At 42.7% G+C, this 20,474-nt stretch overlaps 2 protein-coding genes across 4 annotated transcripts in view; both read right to left on the bottom strand.

Annotated features, from left to right (window-relative positions):
- Positions 1-13,136, bottom strand: part of GPR155 (G protein-coupled receptor 155) — a 33,974-nt gene extending 20,838 nt beyond the window's left edge. Inside the window, exons 1-2 of one of the 3 annotated variants that reach the window (XM_033167818.1) lie at positions 13,034-13,136; positions 6,433-6,940 (exon numbers count right to left, since the gene is read on the bottom strand). In XM_033167818.1, the coding sequence (XP_033023709.1) occupies positions 6,433-6,904 (472 nt within the window). In that variant the 5' untranslated portion in view covers positions 6,905-6,940; positions 13,034-13,136. Of the gene's footprint in view, positions 1-6,432; positions 6,941-12,147; positions 12,198-13,033 lie in introns of those variants that run through there. The other 2 variants (XM_033167800.1, XM_033167810.1) reach the window with 2 other exon arrangements.
- WIPF1 (WAS/WASL interacting protein family member 1) overlaps positions 6,854-20,474 on the bottom strand; it is a 68,290-nt gene continuing 54,669 nt past the window's right edge. The window contains exon 9 of the mRNA XM_033167831.1: positions 6,854-6,940. Within this exon, the coding sequence (XP_033023722.1) occupies positions 6,901-6,940 (40 nt within the window). The 3' untranslated portion in view covers positions 6,854-6,900. The remainder of the gene's footprint in view (positions 6,941-20,474) is intronic.

The following is a 20,474-nucleotide window of genomic DNA, read 5'->3' as shown; positions in this document are numbered from 1 at the left end:
TGAGAGAGAGAGAATATGAAGTGAGTGGTTTTATCTCGCAGTCTAATCTGGGACACATCAATGAGGCCCTGATCTTTAAACCAGATGTCTGAAGCTACTTCTAAGCTTCAAGTAGAAGGCCACTTGGCTTCTGTCCACCACATCTTCTTTATGCACCCATCTGTACGTTCAAGAGTGCTACCGGACTGTAAAGAGATCGGCAACTGAAAGTCCTAGAAATTTTGCTGCCTTAGCTAACTATTCACAACCCTGTTTAATCTACGGGCAGAGTTCAAGTGTTTGCTGCTGGCATATTAACCTGTGACTCTGTTGTGGGTCCTTATCTGCAGGGATTATGTGGCGGCAATAAAAGATCCCAGGCAGTTATTCTGGTGACATTAAGCGCTTGCAGGAAAGAGCAGATGCTTTGCAGAATGCCTGTTAAAATGCTACAGGTGCTATTCCTGGAGATGTGAAGGCCCAGGAAAAAAACAGAAAAATTCAGAAAAAAATGTTTCCCACCCGTTTTTTTTCCTGAAGCCTTTTTTGTTTTTTTCCGAAAAATTGAAAAAATAAAAAATTATGGAATGTTTTATTTTAACATGATGAATAAAATATTTTAAGATAGCAACCTAAAACTAGCATGGGGACAAACAGAAGAAGACACCTTCACCCCCGTATGGTCCCCCTTCATCGCACACACAGCCCAACAAGACAATGACAAAAATCTACCAACAGCATACAAATCAATATGGCTAACCTGACCCAAAACATCCACCCACCCCACTCACACAGGAAACCAAAGATCACCACAGCCAACCACAAATGAACAATCAAACCCTATACTGATCGCGACCTCTCACTGAAGAAACACAAGCAAACAACAGAGAACCAACACAAGCGACGCTGATACCAACTCCTACATATATTAAGGAAAATAGAAACATCATCTCCCCACCCCACCCTCCCACCCACTTCCTTTCCCCCCCCTCTCCCTAATGTCTCAACGACTAAAATTGATCTGTAAAAAATGTTTTATGGAAAAATACGAGAGACATTATATACACTTTGTAAACCAAGAAAATCTTTAATAAAAAAAAATATATCCTCAAAAAAATACATTTTAAGATAAGGGGTTCAAATATTTTATAAATCATTTCTAAAAAAAATATGTATGGTATCAGATTATTCTAATTTCTGTGAGGACAAGCAAGTCCTAGGTTACAAACTGAACTCTCCAATGCAAGAACAAGATACATTTCTTCCTTTAGGAGGTGCTGTTGTCACCAGAAAAGAAAAAGGTTTCAGTTTTGTTTTTGCATACGTGTGGTATGCATTGGTTCTGTTCCTCTTCACTAGGCCTCAAAGCACTGGAAGAAAATATAGAGCAACGAAAAAGGCCTGAAAGTATATACTTAATTACAGCTCAGAAAATGACTCTGATTAAATTTCATGCCCATTCATCGAAACTTAGTCCCACTTCCTTCTTCAGTTCTTTTTATGAGAATGTTTTTTTTAAATACTGTGGAGAGGAAATATGAATAATTGTTACTTCTGGATTTTTAAAAATTATTTTATGGAGTTTCCCCCCGCCCCCCTTCCACATAAACTAGTAAACAGTTCAGGAGATTGTTGCTCCATTTGTTACAAATACAAATAAATATTATTTTAAAAGTAAATTATGTTTGTAATAATAAAATACACTATATTTTTAATTCGCTAGTTGTGATAATCTTATGCCCATTAAAATTGTCCATAGTTATATTTTATGTTTCTAAAGTAACAGAATGACTTTCAATCTGGAAAGGAAAAAAAGAAGTGCTAATGTAGCATTTTTTTCAATTTCCCCAAAAATTTCCGTTTTTTTCCAAAAAAGGGGGGGGGGGTTCCGAGCTTCAAAATTTCCGGAAATTTTACATCCCTAGCTATTCCAAAGCTGGTGCAAGGTTAACTGCAAAACAACAGCAGAAGTAGTAGTAGTAATAATATAAAAGACAGTATGAAGCACACACACCAAGTCTGAGGTGAAATGTGCACTAGGGAGCCCAGTTACATAGCAGGGTGATTGGTGATAGGCTGTGGTATCAGCTGCTATTCAAACACACAAAGAGAAGTGGTAAAGCTTCATCTTGAACCAGTTGAAGGCTAAGTAAATATAGGATAGGAGATGAGGAGAAAAGGGCATCTATGGTAACAGAACATGCTAGCAAGCCACATTATGTCATGAAGATGACATGTGTCTGCCCAGAAACCCTCGCTGCTTTCGCACAAAGGTCCTTCAGGAATACATGAGGCTGAAAGCATTGACAGAAAGCAAAATGCACCTCCCTCCCAGCCAAAACCTAAATAACGTTTTTTACAGTGTCACTGAACTGCAACCGAACACTCAATGTAGCTAGCAAAATATTTGAAGTCAACAATGCAAAACATATTAAAACTGTACCGGGGGGAGGGTGGCCTCAAAAACTCCTGAAAGCAACAACAGATCCGCAGCATGCCTCCCTAAGCAGGAAGTAATTTACACAAATGTGACACCACCACAGAGAAGGGTGTAACATAAAGGCCAAGGCCACCCCCCCCTTTTATATGAGAGAGGGCATTTCTATAGGAGAGTCCTATAGAGATATAAAGATTGGGCCTGAAAACTAATCGGCGGTCCATGAAGCTTTTCTAGCTATCACAACGGCTCGCCATCCCTCTTTGCAAACACAGGGAGAAAATCCCAGGCGCTCCCCTATTTGGTAGAAGAAATCCAGAAAAGGAAGCCACAGGGATTCAAACCGCACTTATGTTCGTTGCAACAGGTTTCATATCTTACAATGAGTCGTCTGCATATTCTCAAACCTGACACAAACAACTTCGCCGGGAATTTTTTGGAGAAGAGGTCAGGACCTATATGCAAAAAAAACCCTCATCTGTCTTGAAAAAACTCCCAGCTGTATTGGATTTCTAAAATACAGTGGTACCTCTGGTTATGAACTTACCGTAATTCGTTCTGGAGGTCCGTTCTTAACCTGAAACCATTCTTAACCCGAGGTACCGCTTTAGCTAATGGGGCCTGCAGTGCTGCCAGCGCAAGATTTCTGTTCTCATCTTGAGGTAAAGTTCTTAACCTGAGGTACTACTTCTGGGTTAGCGGAGTCTGTAACCCGAGGTGTTTGTAACCTGAGGTACCACTGTACTCAAAACTCCATTTTCCTTCAGAAAGTCACATGTTCCATTTTGTTGACAATTTCTCCACTCAGCATAATTAGAATTACTCATGGTATGTGGCGCTTAAAGGATACCTAACTAATGTTTAACTATGTCCTGTTAAGTACCTTTTAATGATGGGAGTCAAAAACCACCAGGATTTGCACAACCAATGTTTTCTGCCACATTGCGCCATTCAGGGACTCTCAAGCTTACCTCTCCCAGCTGAGAAGCATGATCTCTTAAAACAGATTAGCTGTTATATGCTCTTAAATCAGGGTGGGGCAGAGAGAGAATGTAACCTTAAGAGAACCGGTACTAAAACATTTCTCCCCCCCCCCTTGCATGGACCACTTGAAAACTGCAGTGGGGTATTAGTACACCACTGAATGAGCAGCTTTTCTTCTTCAGCAATACCTTTAGCAAAACCAGCACCATGTTATGAGAGTCACAGGGGGGGCATCGTTCTCAGTTGCCAGAGAATATAAGTGCAGAGACACACAGATTCTTGAGTGTCCCATCAGTGCTCCAGAGATCACCAGAGTGGAGCATGTGGACCACTACTTGATGGTCTATGTCTCAGGATACAGAGGAACTGTGCTGTTGGCATTTGTGAGTTTCGAGAAACAATGATTGCACTTCCAGAAGTTAAGTCAAACTGCTGCGTCAGCAGCAACGAGGTGACCTCCCCGGGGTACAAGCCTGGGCAGTGAGTAGGGAGGTCTTAGGGTGGCTAGATGACAAGGCCTTGCTAATGTGGTCCAAAGGAAAGCAGAGCAATGTGTTTGGCACCAGTGTGGCTTTCGGAGTTGCCGGAAGGAGCCAACCAACCGTCTTAGGAGCTCCATTTTGGATTTGTGTAGGGTTTACCCCTTAGCCTTTTCTGGTCCCGAAGATATTCCACAAGGCAATGGAATACCAGCCATCTAAATCAGGATAGTCTTAGCAAGATTGGTCAATGTTAAGAAGAAAACTCAGTACTGTAGTCTCTTCTGAAGTGTATGCAACACATACACAAACACACTGAACTGAACTCAAGGCTGTAGACTACAATTCTGCACACATGCAGAAATGCCACTGCGTGCAGAATTCTACTGAACTCAGCTTTTAAGTATAAAGCTTCAATCCCATGAAAACAAATCACTCTCTCTACCCATCACTAGCAGATGCAGGAACAAATTAGGCATACTGACTTCATACCGATTTCTAAAATTCCATATCATTCTGTCTGTCTCACTGATGACCACTCTGCTGAAGTGATTTAATGACATTCACTTAAACTTAAGCACTAATGGCAACTCATCCAACTAGCTGAAGGGGAAAACAAACAAACAAAATCCAAAAACAAAAGAATGAATTGGAATGAACTTCAAGCTTCTCTGATCAAAACAGTCAAGGCTCCACACATCCTGGGTCAATCCACTTTGCAAGCTTTGTTTTTGTTCTGTTTTCTTAAAGCAGAACACAGCTGGTAAGATCTGGGCACAAACAGAAACATTCACCTGCTCACTAAGCCAAAAGCCTCTCAACCTACGGTTTTATACGCAGGCATGCTGCCGAAATTGCACCGAAGTCAACAGGGATCGATCAATTTAACTGTGTGAAGGCCATTCACAAAAAGCAGTCATCTCAACTGGCCCCAAGACAGCAAGACACCTCTTTCTGCTGGATCAACTGAATATTGCCAACAATGCTAAAAGTCCAATCCTGAGTTATCCCCTAGCAAGGGTTTTCAGTGAGGCATAATGCCTTCTCCAACAGCACACAGCACCGTAGGCGCATGCATGAGTTGTATCCAAAGGTGCGCAGGAAAGCTGCTTTACATCTTGTTCTAGAATGCTGCGCAACAAAAATTAAACTAAATCCCAATATCCACTCGTACAGCAAGTTGTACAGGCTGGGCAACTTCTTACCCAACCAAAAGCATGAGAACAGTTATAGGATCTTCCTATTATATCACCAGATAAGCCTTTGTGTACACATTTGCAGAACAGTGCCAATGGCCACTCCCTACCCATTGCTTGTGGTTTTTGATTTTCGGGGGGGGGGGAATCCAACCAATTCTCTGTGACAGGGAGCCAAACATTCTCAATCTTTGTGTGTGAAGACCTTAGACGTAAGCAAGCAAACAAGCAAGCAAGCAAGCATCACAGCTGGTTAAACTGCCTGAACTAAATTACTATTACTAAAGAGTGATCTTGGATGCAGATTCTAAAAGAAAGAACTCTTCCCATTTTAGCGATATTAACATAGATTTGGATGGAACACCGCTTGTGGAAGAGGACAGACAGCTGTTTCAGCTTCCCTTCTTTCTGCAGACCACTCTGCCCCCTAAAAACATGCTCCAGGCAATTTGAGGGTCCTCTGGAATGGCATGGGAGACTGCGGGGGGGGGGGGATCACCAAAATCTATTTCTTCTGTTAGCTGAAGCTTGCAGGGAATGCAAACGCTTTCCATGAACTGGCCCCAAGACACCAAGGCACCTCTTTCTGTTAGGCTGCTGAATGGAAAATAATATAGTGCAACTGACTTTCGGGGTTGGTGTGTTGTGTGACAAGCACACAGAGTACAATGAGGCTCGGTTAATTTCATTGTACACAGGTTGGACATTGAAAATAAAGGTATTATTATTATTATTATTATTATTATTATTATTATTAGAGGGGGTTCTCCTAGTCATTCCCACTGGGAACGTTTAGTCTGCCAACCTACTGATGGACATTATTGCCAGTCACCCCAGAAAATCAGCACAAGAAATGGAAAGATAAAAAGTATTCAACTGGATCAGTTTTTGGTGGTAAAGAAATGAAAAGGTTCTAGTGCTGCCAAGAACACCTTATATACATTGAAAACATGCCTTCTCACTGAACAATTCTAAGTGAAACAGACAAACAACAACAACTTGGGTAGGTTGTACACATTTCAGCATTCAAAAATCATTTAGGAATCACCAATGACATTTAAAAACAACATTGCAGTACATGGCTTTGCTTATTAGAGTGGCTGGGGTAACCCAGCCAGATGGGTATGTATGTATGTATAAATAACATTCTATTATTTCATCAGTTCTGCTTCACGCGACTCATAGTGCAGCAGAATGTGCTTTTTCTCAAATTCAAAAGCACGAATTAGCAGCTGTAACAACAGTGAATGCACCATGTACATCATCAATGCAAATAAGTCACTATGCATTCCTAAGGCACAAAGTGTTATGAAACAATGTCATTACAAACAAAAAAATACGTAAATTTGTTTCTTACCTATAGGATAGCCCAGTGCAAAGTCATTGCTCTGAGTAGCAAAAATAGGAAACAGTCCAGCTCTGCTAAACCGCCTCTCAGGAGTAGCTATCAACAGTGTTAAAATACAAACCAAGAAGAACACTGATGCTTTGGCAACCAGGATGCTGTATAAGAAGGACCAATTCACATTGGAAAAATTCAGTACGACCATGTTTTTGAACAATAAAGCTGGGAGTGCAAAGCAGGAGACAAAGTTTCCGAGTCCTTTGGCCTGAGTTGATGTGATTATGTTAACTCTTCCAGCTATATATCCACAAAGGATTATGCCAAAGCACTGTAACAAGGCTGGGAAAAGCTTACTTATTGACATGGAAGGAGAATTGCTGGTGAAGTTCAGCTGGTACCCAAATCTGCTTGAAAGCAGATTGGACATATTGGCTGAAGAAGAGAGATTCTTTGTGCTGACATACGTGTAAATATCCATATTCATTCAGTGCTTCTGAAAACGCAGCATGTGGATTCTGATCTGTAAAACAAGGAAGGCAATGTTCGTTATTGTATTGCAGTGAGATTGAGAAAGCCCCTCCTCACATCGCAGTAAAATGGAACAAAAACAGGAACCCTAAAAGGGAACTGGAAGTAGGGGTCAAGGCCAATAGGGAGCCGAAATAAATATTATTCCATTGAAAGAAAAGATAAGATAGCACGTCTAAAGAACTGTTATTCTAAAGAACTGTTATCCTTAAGATAACAAAACTTCTCCATAAGAAAAAAGGTCTAGATTTTATTTATGTTAAAATAGCAAAACATGATTTTCAAAAGTTTATTTTTTTCTTCTGTTTTCCTATAATCGAACTATTTCAGCAAGTTTTATGATTTCAATCATTTCTAGATTTGAAGTCAGGTCACTGAAGCATGCCATATTGAAAAATCAAAATGGGGGGTGGGGGGGGGGAGAAGTGACTCTGGGCTGCATCAGCAGCGGAAGCCATAATACAATAATTTGTCATGCAATGAGTGTAGAGACAAGACCGTTTATCACATCATAAAGGGAACATTGTACATGTTCAGCCACACCTGCATCTCCAGGGCAAACAAGAAGATGCACTGGTCATCCAATTCCAATGGAGTCGCAGTATCAGCAAGATCTTCCCTCACAGAAAACGCATGAAACTTGCCATTCCCATGATGCACCTGGCTGGCTAGCTGCTATTATAAGCTGCTGCAGATGGGCAAATTGTGCTTCTCTCAGCCTAACTGCCATGTCACTGTTGTATGGGCAGTTCATTATACAGTGGCATGCTGGTGATCCAGAGGAGCAAAATAATGTCACAGAAGCCACAGAATGTTGAGGGTGAGGATTACTCTCAAAGATAAAAAGGGTGGAGAGAGAGAAGTGGCCTGCTTGAGCCCCACACGTCTGGATGGCACCAAGAACAGGAGCGTTCATGTTAAGGCAACCTTTGTTGTTGTTGTTGTTGTTGTTGTTGTTGTTTTACAGGTGGCCACTTGTTTCCACTAATTGCCAATTAAGGTGGTAGAATGCTTATGAGTTAGAAGGCAAAACAAAGGTCGCTTAAATTAAGATAAAAAGGTAAAGGGACCCCTGACCATTAGGTCCAGTCGTGGACGACTCTGGGGTTGCGGCGCTTATCTCGCTTTATTGGCCGAGGGAGCTGGCATACAGCTTCCGGGTCATGTGGCCAGTATAACTAAGCCATTTCTGGCGAACCAGAGCAGTGCACGGAAACGCCGTTTACCTTCCAGCCAGAGCGGTACCTATTTATCTACTTGCACTTTGACGTGCTTTCAAACTGCTAGGTTGGCAGGAGCTGGGACTGAGCAACGGGAGCTCACCCTGTCGTGGGGATTCAAACTGCCGACCTTCTGATCAGCAAGCCCTAGGCTCTGTGGTTTAACCCACAGCGCCACCCGTGTCCCTAAATTAAGATAGTGGTGTCTATATATTTAGGGGACTCCTGGCATACTGTCAGGGAACCACCCTCATCGCAGAGCAGCGTGGAGTTAGTACGCTCTGAGTATAGGGAACCCCGTCCGGTCATCCCGAGCAATTCCTCGTTGTCCAGTGGGGGCAGCAGCAATCCCTCTAGTGGGGAAGAGGGACTGCGGGGAGGCAGGGAGTGTTGGGGCTTTAGCAGGGTAGCAGAGCCCTCACGCCAAGCAGGATCAAGGGAAGGTGCACCTCTTCCGGCGCCCCAACTGCGCAGAGGGGTTCAGCGCAGGGGAGATAGGAGGGGATTCCGTTTCCTGTGGCATTTATGTTGGTCCAAAAACCGGAAGGACTCATTCCCAGACTCTGAACTAGCATGAGTCAGACGTGATCCTTGATGCTCAGCACTGTATGTATATATATCAGCACAATAAAGGCTTTATAGCAAAGAGCCACAGAATTTGGCTGGTTACTCATGAGCAACACCTGAGAACCTTACACATACATACATAAGGTTGTACATAATAAACAGGCAAACGGCTCAGCAAGAATGTTGAGATCAGCATTCATGGGTGTGGCCAGGATTTTTGTTAGGGAGGGGGCAGGACTTTTGTTGGGAAGGGCAGAAATGACATGATTGGTCAGTTAGTTAAGTATTTCTATTGTTTTACTTAATCTTGGGGGGCAGCTGCCCCCCTTTGGCTAAACCATGTCAGCATTATAGGCTGGAATCCTGAAGAACATTCCTCTTAAGAGGTGTGGCTGTACCCCAAAATGTTGTAGCTGGTTCAGTTTGTATTCCCTATATAGTATATAGGTGAATACAGTCGTACCTTGGTTTTCAAACAACTTAGCTCTCGAACGTTTTGGCTCCCGAATGCCGCAATCCCAGAAGTGACTGTTCTGGTTTGCGAACTATTTTTGGAAGCCGAACGTCTGACGGGGCTTCCGACCCTCCTGCAACCAATCAGAAGCTGTGCTTTGGTTTCTGAATGTTTTGGAAGTCAAACGGACTTCCGGAATGGATTCCATTCGACTTCAAAGGTACAACTGTACTTAGGAATATGCAGATCAACTGAGCTTTTGAAGGATTCATGATTATGGGTAAAACAGAGATTCTTGTGTAAACTATAGGTACAGCACCAAAAGTCTGTCTGTATTTAGTTTCCATTGTGAATAAAACTGTGGTTTTATTTGCATACTCACAAATAGTAATATATATATTTGGGGGGGGGCCTGATTGTTACACAAAGGTGATCATTCCTGTCTCATTCACATTTAAGATGTCTGCTAGGCCTTAATTTGGGTAACTTTAGGCAAGTATCAAACTGAAACAAGATGCCCTAAAATGTTATCGTAAGCCAAGTGTACAGAGGAGGACGTTTCTACAACAAAAGAATCTTTGTAGATCATCTACAAAGCCTAACAATCATAAAAATATTATTCTCCCCAGATGGCAACAACCATCTTTAGACCCCTGGCTTGTATACTAATAGCAGTCAAATGTTACAGAAGTCACACCTTTCACATAAAATTGTGTATTATCATATGAATTAAGTTCTCAGAAAGGGTCCTAACATTTGCACCCTGGATGTGAAGGGTTAACATTAACCTCTTATACAAATAGGAGGCCTGAGTAAACATCAGGTTTCCTTACTAATTCTGTTGACAAAGCAAAGGTCTGACCTGTCCATTTTCATTCATTATGCCCTTATGAATCTAAGGTCCCAGTCATCACTTAAGTCTTGCCGAAGGACAGGTGTGAAAGTAGACTGCTTCCAAGTTCTCCTACTGAATCTTCTTTCCTCCATGGTTGGTAAATGTGGGGCAAGTCTCTCAGAGTCATATTTTGTCAAAGGGACTGCTGGCCACCAAGGTCAAATACAGTATACTGTAGATGGCAGCCTATCTTTTTTATTTCATTGTGGTGTCGTCTTTTTTAGCAGGAGTGAGCAAGACAGCTTTTAACCTTCGCCCAAAAGTAGTCAGGGAGCAAACCTAAGAGCGCAGCATAACATAACTTCACCCCACCCCACCCTGGTTACCTGCTATAACAGTAAAGTACCCCTGACCGTTAGGTCCAGTTGTGGACGACTCTGGGGTTGTGGCGCTCATCTCGCTCTATAGGCCGAGGGAGCCGGCATTTGTCCACAGACAGCTTCCAGGTCATGTGGCCAGCATGACTAAGCCGCTTCTGGCGAACCAGAGCAGCGCACAGAAACACTGTTTACCTTCCTGCCGCAGCAGTACCTATTTATCTACTTGCACTTTGATGTGCTTTCGAACTGCTAGGTGGGCAGGAGCTGGGACCGAACAACAGGAGCTCACCCCGTTGCGGGGATTTGAACCGCCGACCTTCTGATATGCAAGCCCGAGGCTCTGTGGTTTAGACCACAGCAAAAATAGGACCACAATAAGTCATCAGTGCCAAAAGGCCTAGTCGGTCAGACTACGACCAAATTCATATCCTCAATTGGCCATAAAAAAACAGTGTTCGGTCAGTCACACTCGTATAGACTATTCTGCTTTACAAACCTAGCACAAGAATGATGATGATAATGGATGGGACTGAATTACAGATTTTTTATAAATAGAAAAGGTTCACAACAGCAGCTAACAGTAGTTAGTATAAATACCAAACCTTTTGACAATTATTTTTAATGCTATTTTCATTAACGGTAGTGCTTTAAAAATAGTGGACCAATCAACAGGACAAATATTTTTGGCCAGTCAAATGCAAAACACAAGGTGATTCATATTCTAAGCCAGCCAGCCGCCTCAGTGCCTCTGCCCCCAAATAAACATAATAGTTCAATTCCAATAAAGATAATGGTTAAATTCCTGTTTCTACTTTGCCACTTGAGAACATAGGCTGAACTGAACTGGGCTGACAAAAGCCACCATCCTAAAGAGATTTGCCAGTTCTATGCACTGTATCCAAACAGTGCCAATGGACCAGATGGTATCACTGAAATCATGCCACATTAATAAATAATAAAATAAAATAAAAACACCACCTAAATATCTGAAATAGAATATCACAACCCTATAAATATTATTTGTAGGGCTGCTGTAAGAATGGTTGATCGATTATATGAACTTTAATTGGCTGCCCAATTAAATCCAGATATGCAAAAAAGAGTTCTAAAGAAAAATATGCTTGCTTCATTTTTAGATGACACACACATGCACCACTTCAAGCATATTGCCTAACATATTGGAAGGAATGCTTGTCAAGGTGGTACATTGTTATATATGGTTTATGTAGCATCAAAAGCAGTCAAACATTTTAAAGTCTCAGGTAGGTAGCAGTGTTGATCTGCCATAGTCAAAACAAAATAAAAATAAATAAATAAAATCCTTCCAGTAGCACCTTAGAGACCAACTAAGTTTGTTCTTGGTATGAGCTTTCTGAAGAAGTGTGCATGCACACGAAAGCTCATACCAAGAACAAACGTAGTTGGTCTCTAAGGTGCTACTGGAAGGATTTTTTTATTTTTTATTTTATTTTAAAGTCTAATACACTACCCTAAGACCAAGTAACTGCAACTCCAGTTGCAGTTTAGAAGAACATAACAAAATATTTCACTGCACTTTAAAGCTACAGTTATGACTAAATGCTGCAATTACACCCCCAAAGTGTTGAAAAATACCTACTCAACCCACACAAAAAATCATCTGCTGATTTAAATAGGAACAGGATGCACCTAACTTTCTGTCGACTTTAAGAAAACTCATGTTTCCCCTCATCTGTAAAAGGGGGAACTGATATTCACCATCACCTTATGGAACCAGATACCCAGCTGTTCTCTTCTTGAAGAAGAAAAGAGAAACACCTCTTCGGTTGGTTTCAAGTGCAGATAGGATGATTTAAAGGGAAACCACACAAATGCCTTAAAAATTGTCTCACACCCCCCACGACTTCGCTTATCCGGTTCGCAACGCGCGAAAAGGCGGGCCGAGATGCAAACCGCTGCAGGGCTGCGATTACTTGATTTAAAGGGAAAGGGGTCGCCGCCGCAGCCGCCAATCCGCCGGCGGCAAACGGCGTCGGAAGCGCCTTGCACCCACCCCGAAAGACGCGCCGCAGCCAATGGGATTGTGTTTACGAGAGGGCGATTTGCTGGTGGAGAGTTTGAGCAGACGCGGCGGCCCTAGCGCGCCGGCAGACAAACCTCGAAGTGGAGACCCTAAACGCAGACGCAACACGCGCATGCAACCACATGGCAACCTTAACCAGAGGGCAGGAGTCACCCCACAACTGCACCGACACCAATAAAAGCCGTACACACAGACACATCCCACAGAAACCCCGTAAATGCAAAGTCATACAGCCCCAAGTCTTCGCGCGCTGGTCCTTTTGGGGTGGCTTCACTTTGGGGCGGCCCCGCTGTGTCCTTTTATTATTATTATGGTCTTAAGTGTTCGCAGGGGGCTCTGCTTCCAGCCTTCCCCCACCCCCCAGCTCTCTCCCTCAGTCTCCCATTTGACCTCGTAGTAGTGGCTGCCGTCCAAGGTGAACCTGGCGCGGCGTGTGGAGAGGCGAGCGGGGTCTCCCCGCTGCTGCTGCTGCTGTTTGGGATCTGGGTCAAGGCGCGGGCGAGCAGCGGGGGTTACGGAAGGAAGGAACGAGAAGAAAGGAAGGGGGTCCCCCTTTCCTTAGTTTACCTGCCCTCGCGCTACGGCGGCTGCAGCAGCAGCAACGGCAGGCAGAGCAAGGCGGGCATCTCCGGCCCTCGGCGCCACTCTCGCCTGGGCGTCCGGGAGCAGCGCGCGTGGGACGGGAGCCGGCGGCGCGTGAGCTCAGCGCAGAGGCGGGCCTGCACGCCAAAACCCGCCCCGCCGCGTCCAAGGCGCAAAAGGCTGCTTTTAAGATGGCGGTGGCAGCTGAAGCAGCAGCTGTGTGTGTGTTTTTGCCAGGTCTTGCAACTGCAGTGAAAGCAAACCAGAGGCTTTGGAAATTCGCGTTGCGCACTCGCGCAGCAGCCGCTCGTTCGCTCGCCTCCAGGGCACCTGGCGTCGCCAGCGCCCTCTTTTCACAAGAGCTCTCTGGTTTAGCTGCCAAAAAAGCAAGGTGTTTTTTTCTAGGAAAGGAGCCGCCTTAGGCTGCACGAGCTTTTCTCTTGAGGGGAAAAAGTCCCGTTTTCTTTAGGTAACCCGCTTCTTGGTTATAACACCCGCAACCTCACGGCAACACAGGGTGGTCGGAATGGTGGGAAGGAGGAGAAGCATACGTGCACCACCCCGAGCTCCTTCGAAGAAAAAAGGCCTAGAAATATAATAAGTAAATAAAAGCACATGCCCCCCCACTCACAAAGGATCCTGGGAACTTTAGTTTAAGGTCTCTGGGAATTGTAGCTTTGTGAGGGGTCAACGACTGGATTCTTGGTGTGACCTTAGATCAGTGGTTCCAAACCTTTTTGGAGGGTCATGCCCCAGCTAAGCATCTCTAAAATCCTGATGCCTCCCCCCCCCCCCCATATAATTCTTATTATTAAAAAAGTGAACTCCTATTCAGGGGCGTAGCTCGCCGCTGGGCTGCCGGCGGCGGCAAGCCAAGCGGCACTCATGGGGGCGGGGCGTCGCTCCGTGCGCATGACGTCATGACGCATGCACACGGAGCGACGCCTCCGCCCGGGCCAGCTGGCCCGCCCCTCTCCCGCTGCGCTCCGTGAGCGGAGCCGTCCCGGGGAAAGGAGAGGGGTTGGGCCAGCGAAGCGGCGAAAAAAGCCGCTGAAAGGGGGAAAGCCCCCTTTTTCAGCGGCTTTTTTCGCCACTGGCTGGAGGCGGGGATTGCGGGGGGCGGGGCCCCGCCCCGAGTGTTGCCCCCCCAGGGCGCTAAGGTGGGCCCTCCGCCCCCCCCCCCTGCTACGCCCCTGCTCCTATTAACGTGGAGGAAGCCTAAAAGGCCTTTCACAGTTAATAATGAACTGCCCCCAATAAAAATCAAATTGTCCCCCTGTGGGATGTGTGCCTCACATTGGGAACCACAGCCTTAGATTAAATGAGCCAACAGCCTATGTTCACCAGAAACAACCCTAAATTTATGGCCATGAGTCTCTTAAATCTTTACCCCTATTTTCAGTGCTTTTTCTGGGGCTACTCAAGGTAGCTCTACCGGCACTTTATTTTTTATTTTAAGAAAAGCACTGGTTACAAGTGTGACTGGGGAGTGGCTGGGGACACCCGGCCAGATGGGCGGGGTATAAATAATAAATTATTATTATTATTATTATTATTATTATTATTATTATTATGACAGCATCAACTTCATTGAGAGTACGACACCTTTTTCTGGAAGAAAAGCACTTTTTATTATTTTTATTTGGGATGCCCTTTTAAGAATTCACATTCTACTGTTAAACCGCTAGGATATTAGCTCTCTAGCGTTTAGAAACGAAAAAGCTTTGTAGGATGAAGGAAGTGGCAGCATCTGCCCACCGCAGCATCCCGTTATGGATGGAAGAGAGATGGGCAGAGAATATCCCGCTCCCAACATCCAGATTGCTGCTATTACCCGGTAGTTATAAAACGGGGTTGGAGGCCTTCTGACCCCTTTCTTACCATTCCCTGTCCTCTGCAGATCCAACGTGGCAGCCCTTGTGTGGCAGGGTGAGAGGTGAGGAAAACCCCCCAGTTCTCCAGATCCGACTCTGGCCCTCATTCGCACTGCGTACCATAGCCTGCATGCTAAGCTATCTGTAGGCAAATGACTTTATGTGAAATGCATTACGCAAAGCGCTACCAGGTTTTGTTTTTTTGTTTTTTTAAAGCAAGACGCTAATATCCTGATAGGTATTAGGAAGGCTGCTATATGTGTGATATTAACAGAGATAAGCTACTTAAATAAGGATCTGGGCAAAAAAAAAAAATTGAGAGGAAGAGAGACTGAACAGGGCATTACATATGGAGAAGGCCAGTGATTTATGGAACTGAATACCTGAATTTGGGTAGAATAAGGCAGTCTCCTCAGATTTAGTTAAATTAAATCTAGATTTAATTTAAATCCTCCAGTTAATTAAATTTATTGTATTTTTAACCATGGATGGATCCATTTGGCATTGACAGCTCAGTTTCCAAACTGTCTTGGATCTCTATCCTGTGGGTTTATAATATATAGGCAAGTTGGCGATTTTGATGTAGTGGTTTGGATAAAAAGTGCCCTCTAGTGCTGAGCTGTCAACTTACAACTTTATTTACCCAAGTAAAGATTGAAGAGACATGTCAAGTTCCTCATGGGGGGAAGGCCTCATATTCATCTTTAAACTCTGTGTATGATCTAACCCCCCTTTTAATTAACCCCCCCCCCACTGTTATTCATAACACAGAAGAAATCCTTCCACTGGAGCTGATGGGAATTGTAGGATTCATCCATGTATCTACAGGGATCAGTGATATACAGGATGTGAGTGGGCCAGCCTACATGGTTAATTGCAATCCACATGGCTGGCTACTATACAACAGGCAACAGCAGTTTTGTCATTCACTTTAGTGCTAAGGTGCAATCAAGAGGAAGTTCAGCATGTTTAAGACCTCGTTGAAAACAGTATTTGGACATGACATATATTTTTCTGCAGGATCAGTGTAAAAGGATTCCGATAAAGAGTCATCAGATCACATCAAGTGTATCCTAAACACACACACACAGAAACACAACAAATACAGTTCCATCTGACAAAACAGTTGCTCCAATTTTATTTTTATTTTTGCTTTGGACAGTCAAGAGTTTATTTGTTACCTGGTTTCTCACAATTTGAGTCACAGTGATAACATATTTTAAGATATGCATGTTAATAACACAAAGCAAAGTCAAATAAAAAAAATTATTTACATTATGGGCATTGTTTTACTCTAATATACCTGTGCAATCTCATATATAAAAAAAGTGGTGAGTATGTATTATATCAGAGCTTTCCAAACTTTTCATGTTGGTGACAACACTTTTTAAGCATGCATCATTTCACGACACAGTGATTCAGTTTTACTAGGAAACGAGAGCTAACCCCTTTCCAGCCCCGGGAGGAGAATGGGGAGCATTTAGAAAGCTCTGTATTCTATAATGGAACTTGCTCTGTAAGTTCACGATCCATTGGATTCATTCTCTCACATATAAAAACATCTGTAGGGTTTAAAACTTTTGCTCATTTTAAGACCTCGATCTTAAACTCATTCATTTGGAAGTTACTTTGATCTATGTAACTTGCCTCAATATACATACCAAAAAAAGAGTATTTTAACAAGTTTTACTGAAATCCAGAATATTTCTATACAGTGGGCTTCAGGGTTAGATGTTAAGACAACCAATGGGAAAAGAAATGTGTCTCAAACACTATACCATATATAAAGTACAATTTTATATTTGAAATTCTGGGGGCTGTGGGAACATGATCTAATTTTTGTTGTTGTTTTAAAAAAGACAGCAGCCATTTGGATATTTTAAAAGTGGCTTTTAAGTAGCAGTAAGGCACCACTGGGAAGAATCTTTTGCTTTCTGCTGTTTGATCATTGTACATAGTCAAATAAATATTTACTCTAAAATATCTATAATAAAATGATATGCTAAACTTCAAAATGCTGCTTCTATCAGTGTATCTGGTGAAAGAAAAAGAAATATGCTTTACACCAAACAAGTCCTATTATTGTTTTTCCTTTGAAGTATTTCCTCACAATACTTAACAAATACACACACTAAGGAAGATTCCTATTGGAGAAAAAGTGCTAAAATGTTATCCTCTGAGGAAGTGGGAAGCTCCAGGTTTTGCTCCTCTCTCTAAAAAGGCCACGTTGCATTCTAAATGCCAAGGCTTTGGTTAGAATTTCAGATAATATTGCACGGGAATTAATTTTGCCAATGGTACAGACAATTGGCAGGATCAAATAAAATCACATCACAGAGTTTCTAAATACCATAATCCTGAGAGTTTCTGAGTGGACGTTGTTTGTAAAATCACCAGGTTTTAACCACTGCATGCTTATTCCTTCATTTGTCTGCCCTCTTGACACCTCGCTTTTCATTACATGGCTGTTCCTTTATGTCCAGCTTTTTCACTGCAAAGATCCAGACTGACTAGCTGAAGAACACAGCTCCAGAACTTCACTCACTCAAAGAATAATCCAATGGCAGCAACAAGGAGTAGATAATGCAATGTCAGGGCATTGGACTGATCTGTCAGTTCGCTTGTTTAGCATTACTACTTCCCAGGGTTCTATTGCTAGGATAGGAAGCAGCTGGGCCTCCCAAAATCCAACCCCTCCTGGTCAATGGTCAGGAATGATTGGAGCTGCAGCCCCATCCTGGAGGGCCACAAATACCATTTCCACTCTATTGCATAACCAAATTTCTAACTTGAGTGATCAGTTGAAAGCACCATCGTCAATTTCTCTCTGCCATCTTTAATCAACATATTCAAAGAGGGAATTTGCTCTTAATCGGCTTACACAAAACGTACAGCTTTTTTAATTATTTTTTTAAATCCCCACTGTAAAACTTTGTACTTCATTTGTTCTTCAGAAGGCTAAAGTGTTCCATTCCAGGAACAAAAACGTACGTAATAATTTAATATTTTACATCCTGCTTTTTTAAAAAAAAATATGCATACACACACACACACACACAAAATACTAATTGAGCTGAAACTGGAACTGTTAATTAATACCGCATATATGTAAAGGATTGTTAAGTGCATAGAAAAAGAGTCTGCTGAAAAAATCCATTATTATTGTAGACTATGCTTGATCCCAAAAGGTATTGCAAGATGTTGCTGTGCGTATGGCTGAAAAAAGGTCCTTCCAATTTTGCAACGAGACCTGTGTGGGTGGAATCTTTGGGTCCCTGAATATATTCAGCTGCAAGGATTCCATCACAAGAGTGGGCTCATGGAACGCACCTCAACGTAAGACCTAAAGCTACCCAATAACTTGTTTTTCTTTTAATGAAAAAGAGTCATAAAAAAAGATTTTACATACGTATTTCTGTAAACACAGATTGAAAATGCAAAGCAATGTTTCTCCATCCTAAAGCTCCAGCCTGCTTTATTTATCATCAATGGGAATGCACATAGTCTAAAGTAGTGGCTTCTTTTCTTCCCACAGATCACTTGATAATTGCTATGGGTCTTGGCAGACCTCTCAATTATTATTATTTGCCTGTTGTAGCAACTGTAACGAGCAATTACAATTGCAGCGTGAGCTTTAGTTGTATTTTTATGGCTTGTTTTATTTCTTATATTGTATTTTACTATTACCGGTACTACCGTTTGAATTCCATTAAATTCAAATTGTAAGTGTTCTTCACAGACATGCCACAGACCACCTGAATGAAGCTCATGGACCACCAGAGTTTTGGAACGTCGAGTCTAAAGCAAAGTGCAACCTTGGCTGCACCATTGTGAATATTTCTGAGTTCCTTTTCAAATCTTCCCCAAAGATCTAAGTATACTTTTCATGTGCACCTCTAAGGAAATCTTGCTCCAACTGTCCCACCACAACTTAAATTGGATATTATTATACTATAATACACATCTTCCATCTTCCCACTTTTTCATTCATGACATCACCAGAAAAGTCATCCTTTTGTCTCCAATTTGCATAGTAATGTGTACAACACAGCCACCTTCAGAGCTTCCATAAATAGTCATTCCACTCTCAATCATGTTCCAATTAAGGACCACATTTCTCTCATGTGGGTAAAGGTGAATCGGTTGTGAAAGAGTAAATGCACTTCTCAACTGTCAGAATGACAAGAAAATTCCTGCGAAAAGTAATGATATTTTGCAACAAAACCATAACTTTAAAATGCTGTCCGGCTGTTTTGCACCTCATGGAAAGGAAAGAGCTTGTAACAGGTCAACCAAATGTCTCCTGCTGACACTTCCTGCTTGCAGCTGGATGCTTGATTAACAGCTGCCACATCAAAGGGGAGGGGAGTGTCTTCAGCACACAGGAGCCAAATAAAATCTTTTCATAGCTAAGAACAGTTTCAATGGTTCCAGGAAAGAAATGGAAGCTCAGGGCAGAGGTGTTAGCCGAAAGCCACAGAAAGAGTCTCATTAGCATCTATTGTTGCTTATGTACACTAACTTTGAATATTTGCCTTGCATAGTTCAAAGGAGACAGCTTTACAACGATTCGTTTTGCAGAACCACAGATTCAGAAACCACGGGGTAAAACTCACCCCAGAGGAAAAGCCCAACAGCATAACTGTTAGCAAAAGAAGAACTTAACTTCCAAGATGACAGTGACACATTGAATCTTGTTGTTTTGTAGCACCTGCAAGCCCCAAATTCTTCTTCTTCTTCTTCTTCTTCTTCTTCTTCTTCTTCTTCTTCTTCTTCTTCCAAACCAATCCAGCTGTTTGGCTAGAAGACACCCCAATTTCCAATGCTGAAAAGTCCACCTGCAAGATCTTAGTTCTTTTGCTTTTTTTAAATAAAGAAAATGGAGATCTCTGAGCACACACTGTCCCTGCCTCTGGGGTGGGAGGGAGGACCTGTGTACACAGCATTTGATTGTAGACACCTCCCTCCCTCCAGCTAGATTTACATGCTTGGAAGCCTGCTTCCGTGCACGTACTGCCCTGGATTGTAACATAGGCATTTTCGGTGGATTTGTTAAAAGTTGCTACTGATGCTATGGCAAACATAGAGCAACATTCTTTTGGTCTCTGAAGGGCTACAATTCATTAAAGGTTTAGCAGAATGCTTGAGAGAGAGTAAGAATGTCATACACAATGAATCCCAACTCTTTCCAGAGACGGAATGTATTAAAAGTTGTGCCATGTAGTTCTTTTCCCCTATCTCTAATCGTCAAACTAATTTGATCAATTTGACCAGTAATCTCAGACAAGACTGCAATTTTTTCGGGGGGGGGGGAGGGAAAGTGCTACAAATCATATTTATCATGGAAAGAAATACGGAAGGTTGTTAAGGAAGCTATGTTTCAGGTTAATGTAACAGAGACTTGAATTTTGTAAAATGTTATTGTCCCGCACTACAAGACAAGCTAAAAGTCTGGCTCTTTTTGATGGTACTGGCAAGACTTTGAGCTCCAAAATGTGATCTATACAGTCCCTACTATGCCTTGCAAGATAGTTTTCAAGGTAACAACAACA

Source organism: Lacerta agilis, chromosome 1 (assembly GCF_009819535.1).
Source record: "Lacerta agilis isolate rLacAgi1 chromosome 1, rLacAgi1.pri, whole genome shotgun sequence".
In the NCBI taxonomy this organism is placed as follows: domain Eukaryota; kingdom Metazoa; phylum Chordata; class Lepidosauria; order Squamata; family Lacertidae; genus Lacerta; species Lacerta agilis.
Note: the sequence above shows the minus strand (reverse complement) of the source record. Positions and strands in the feature narration are given on the sequence as shown.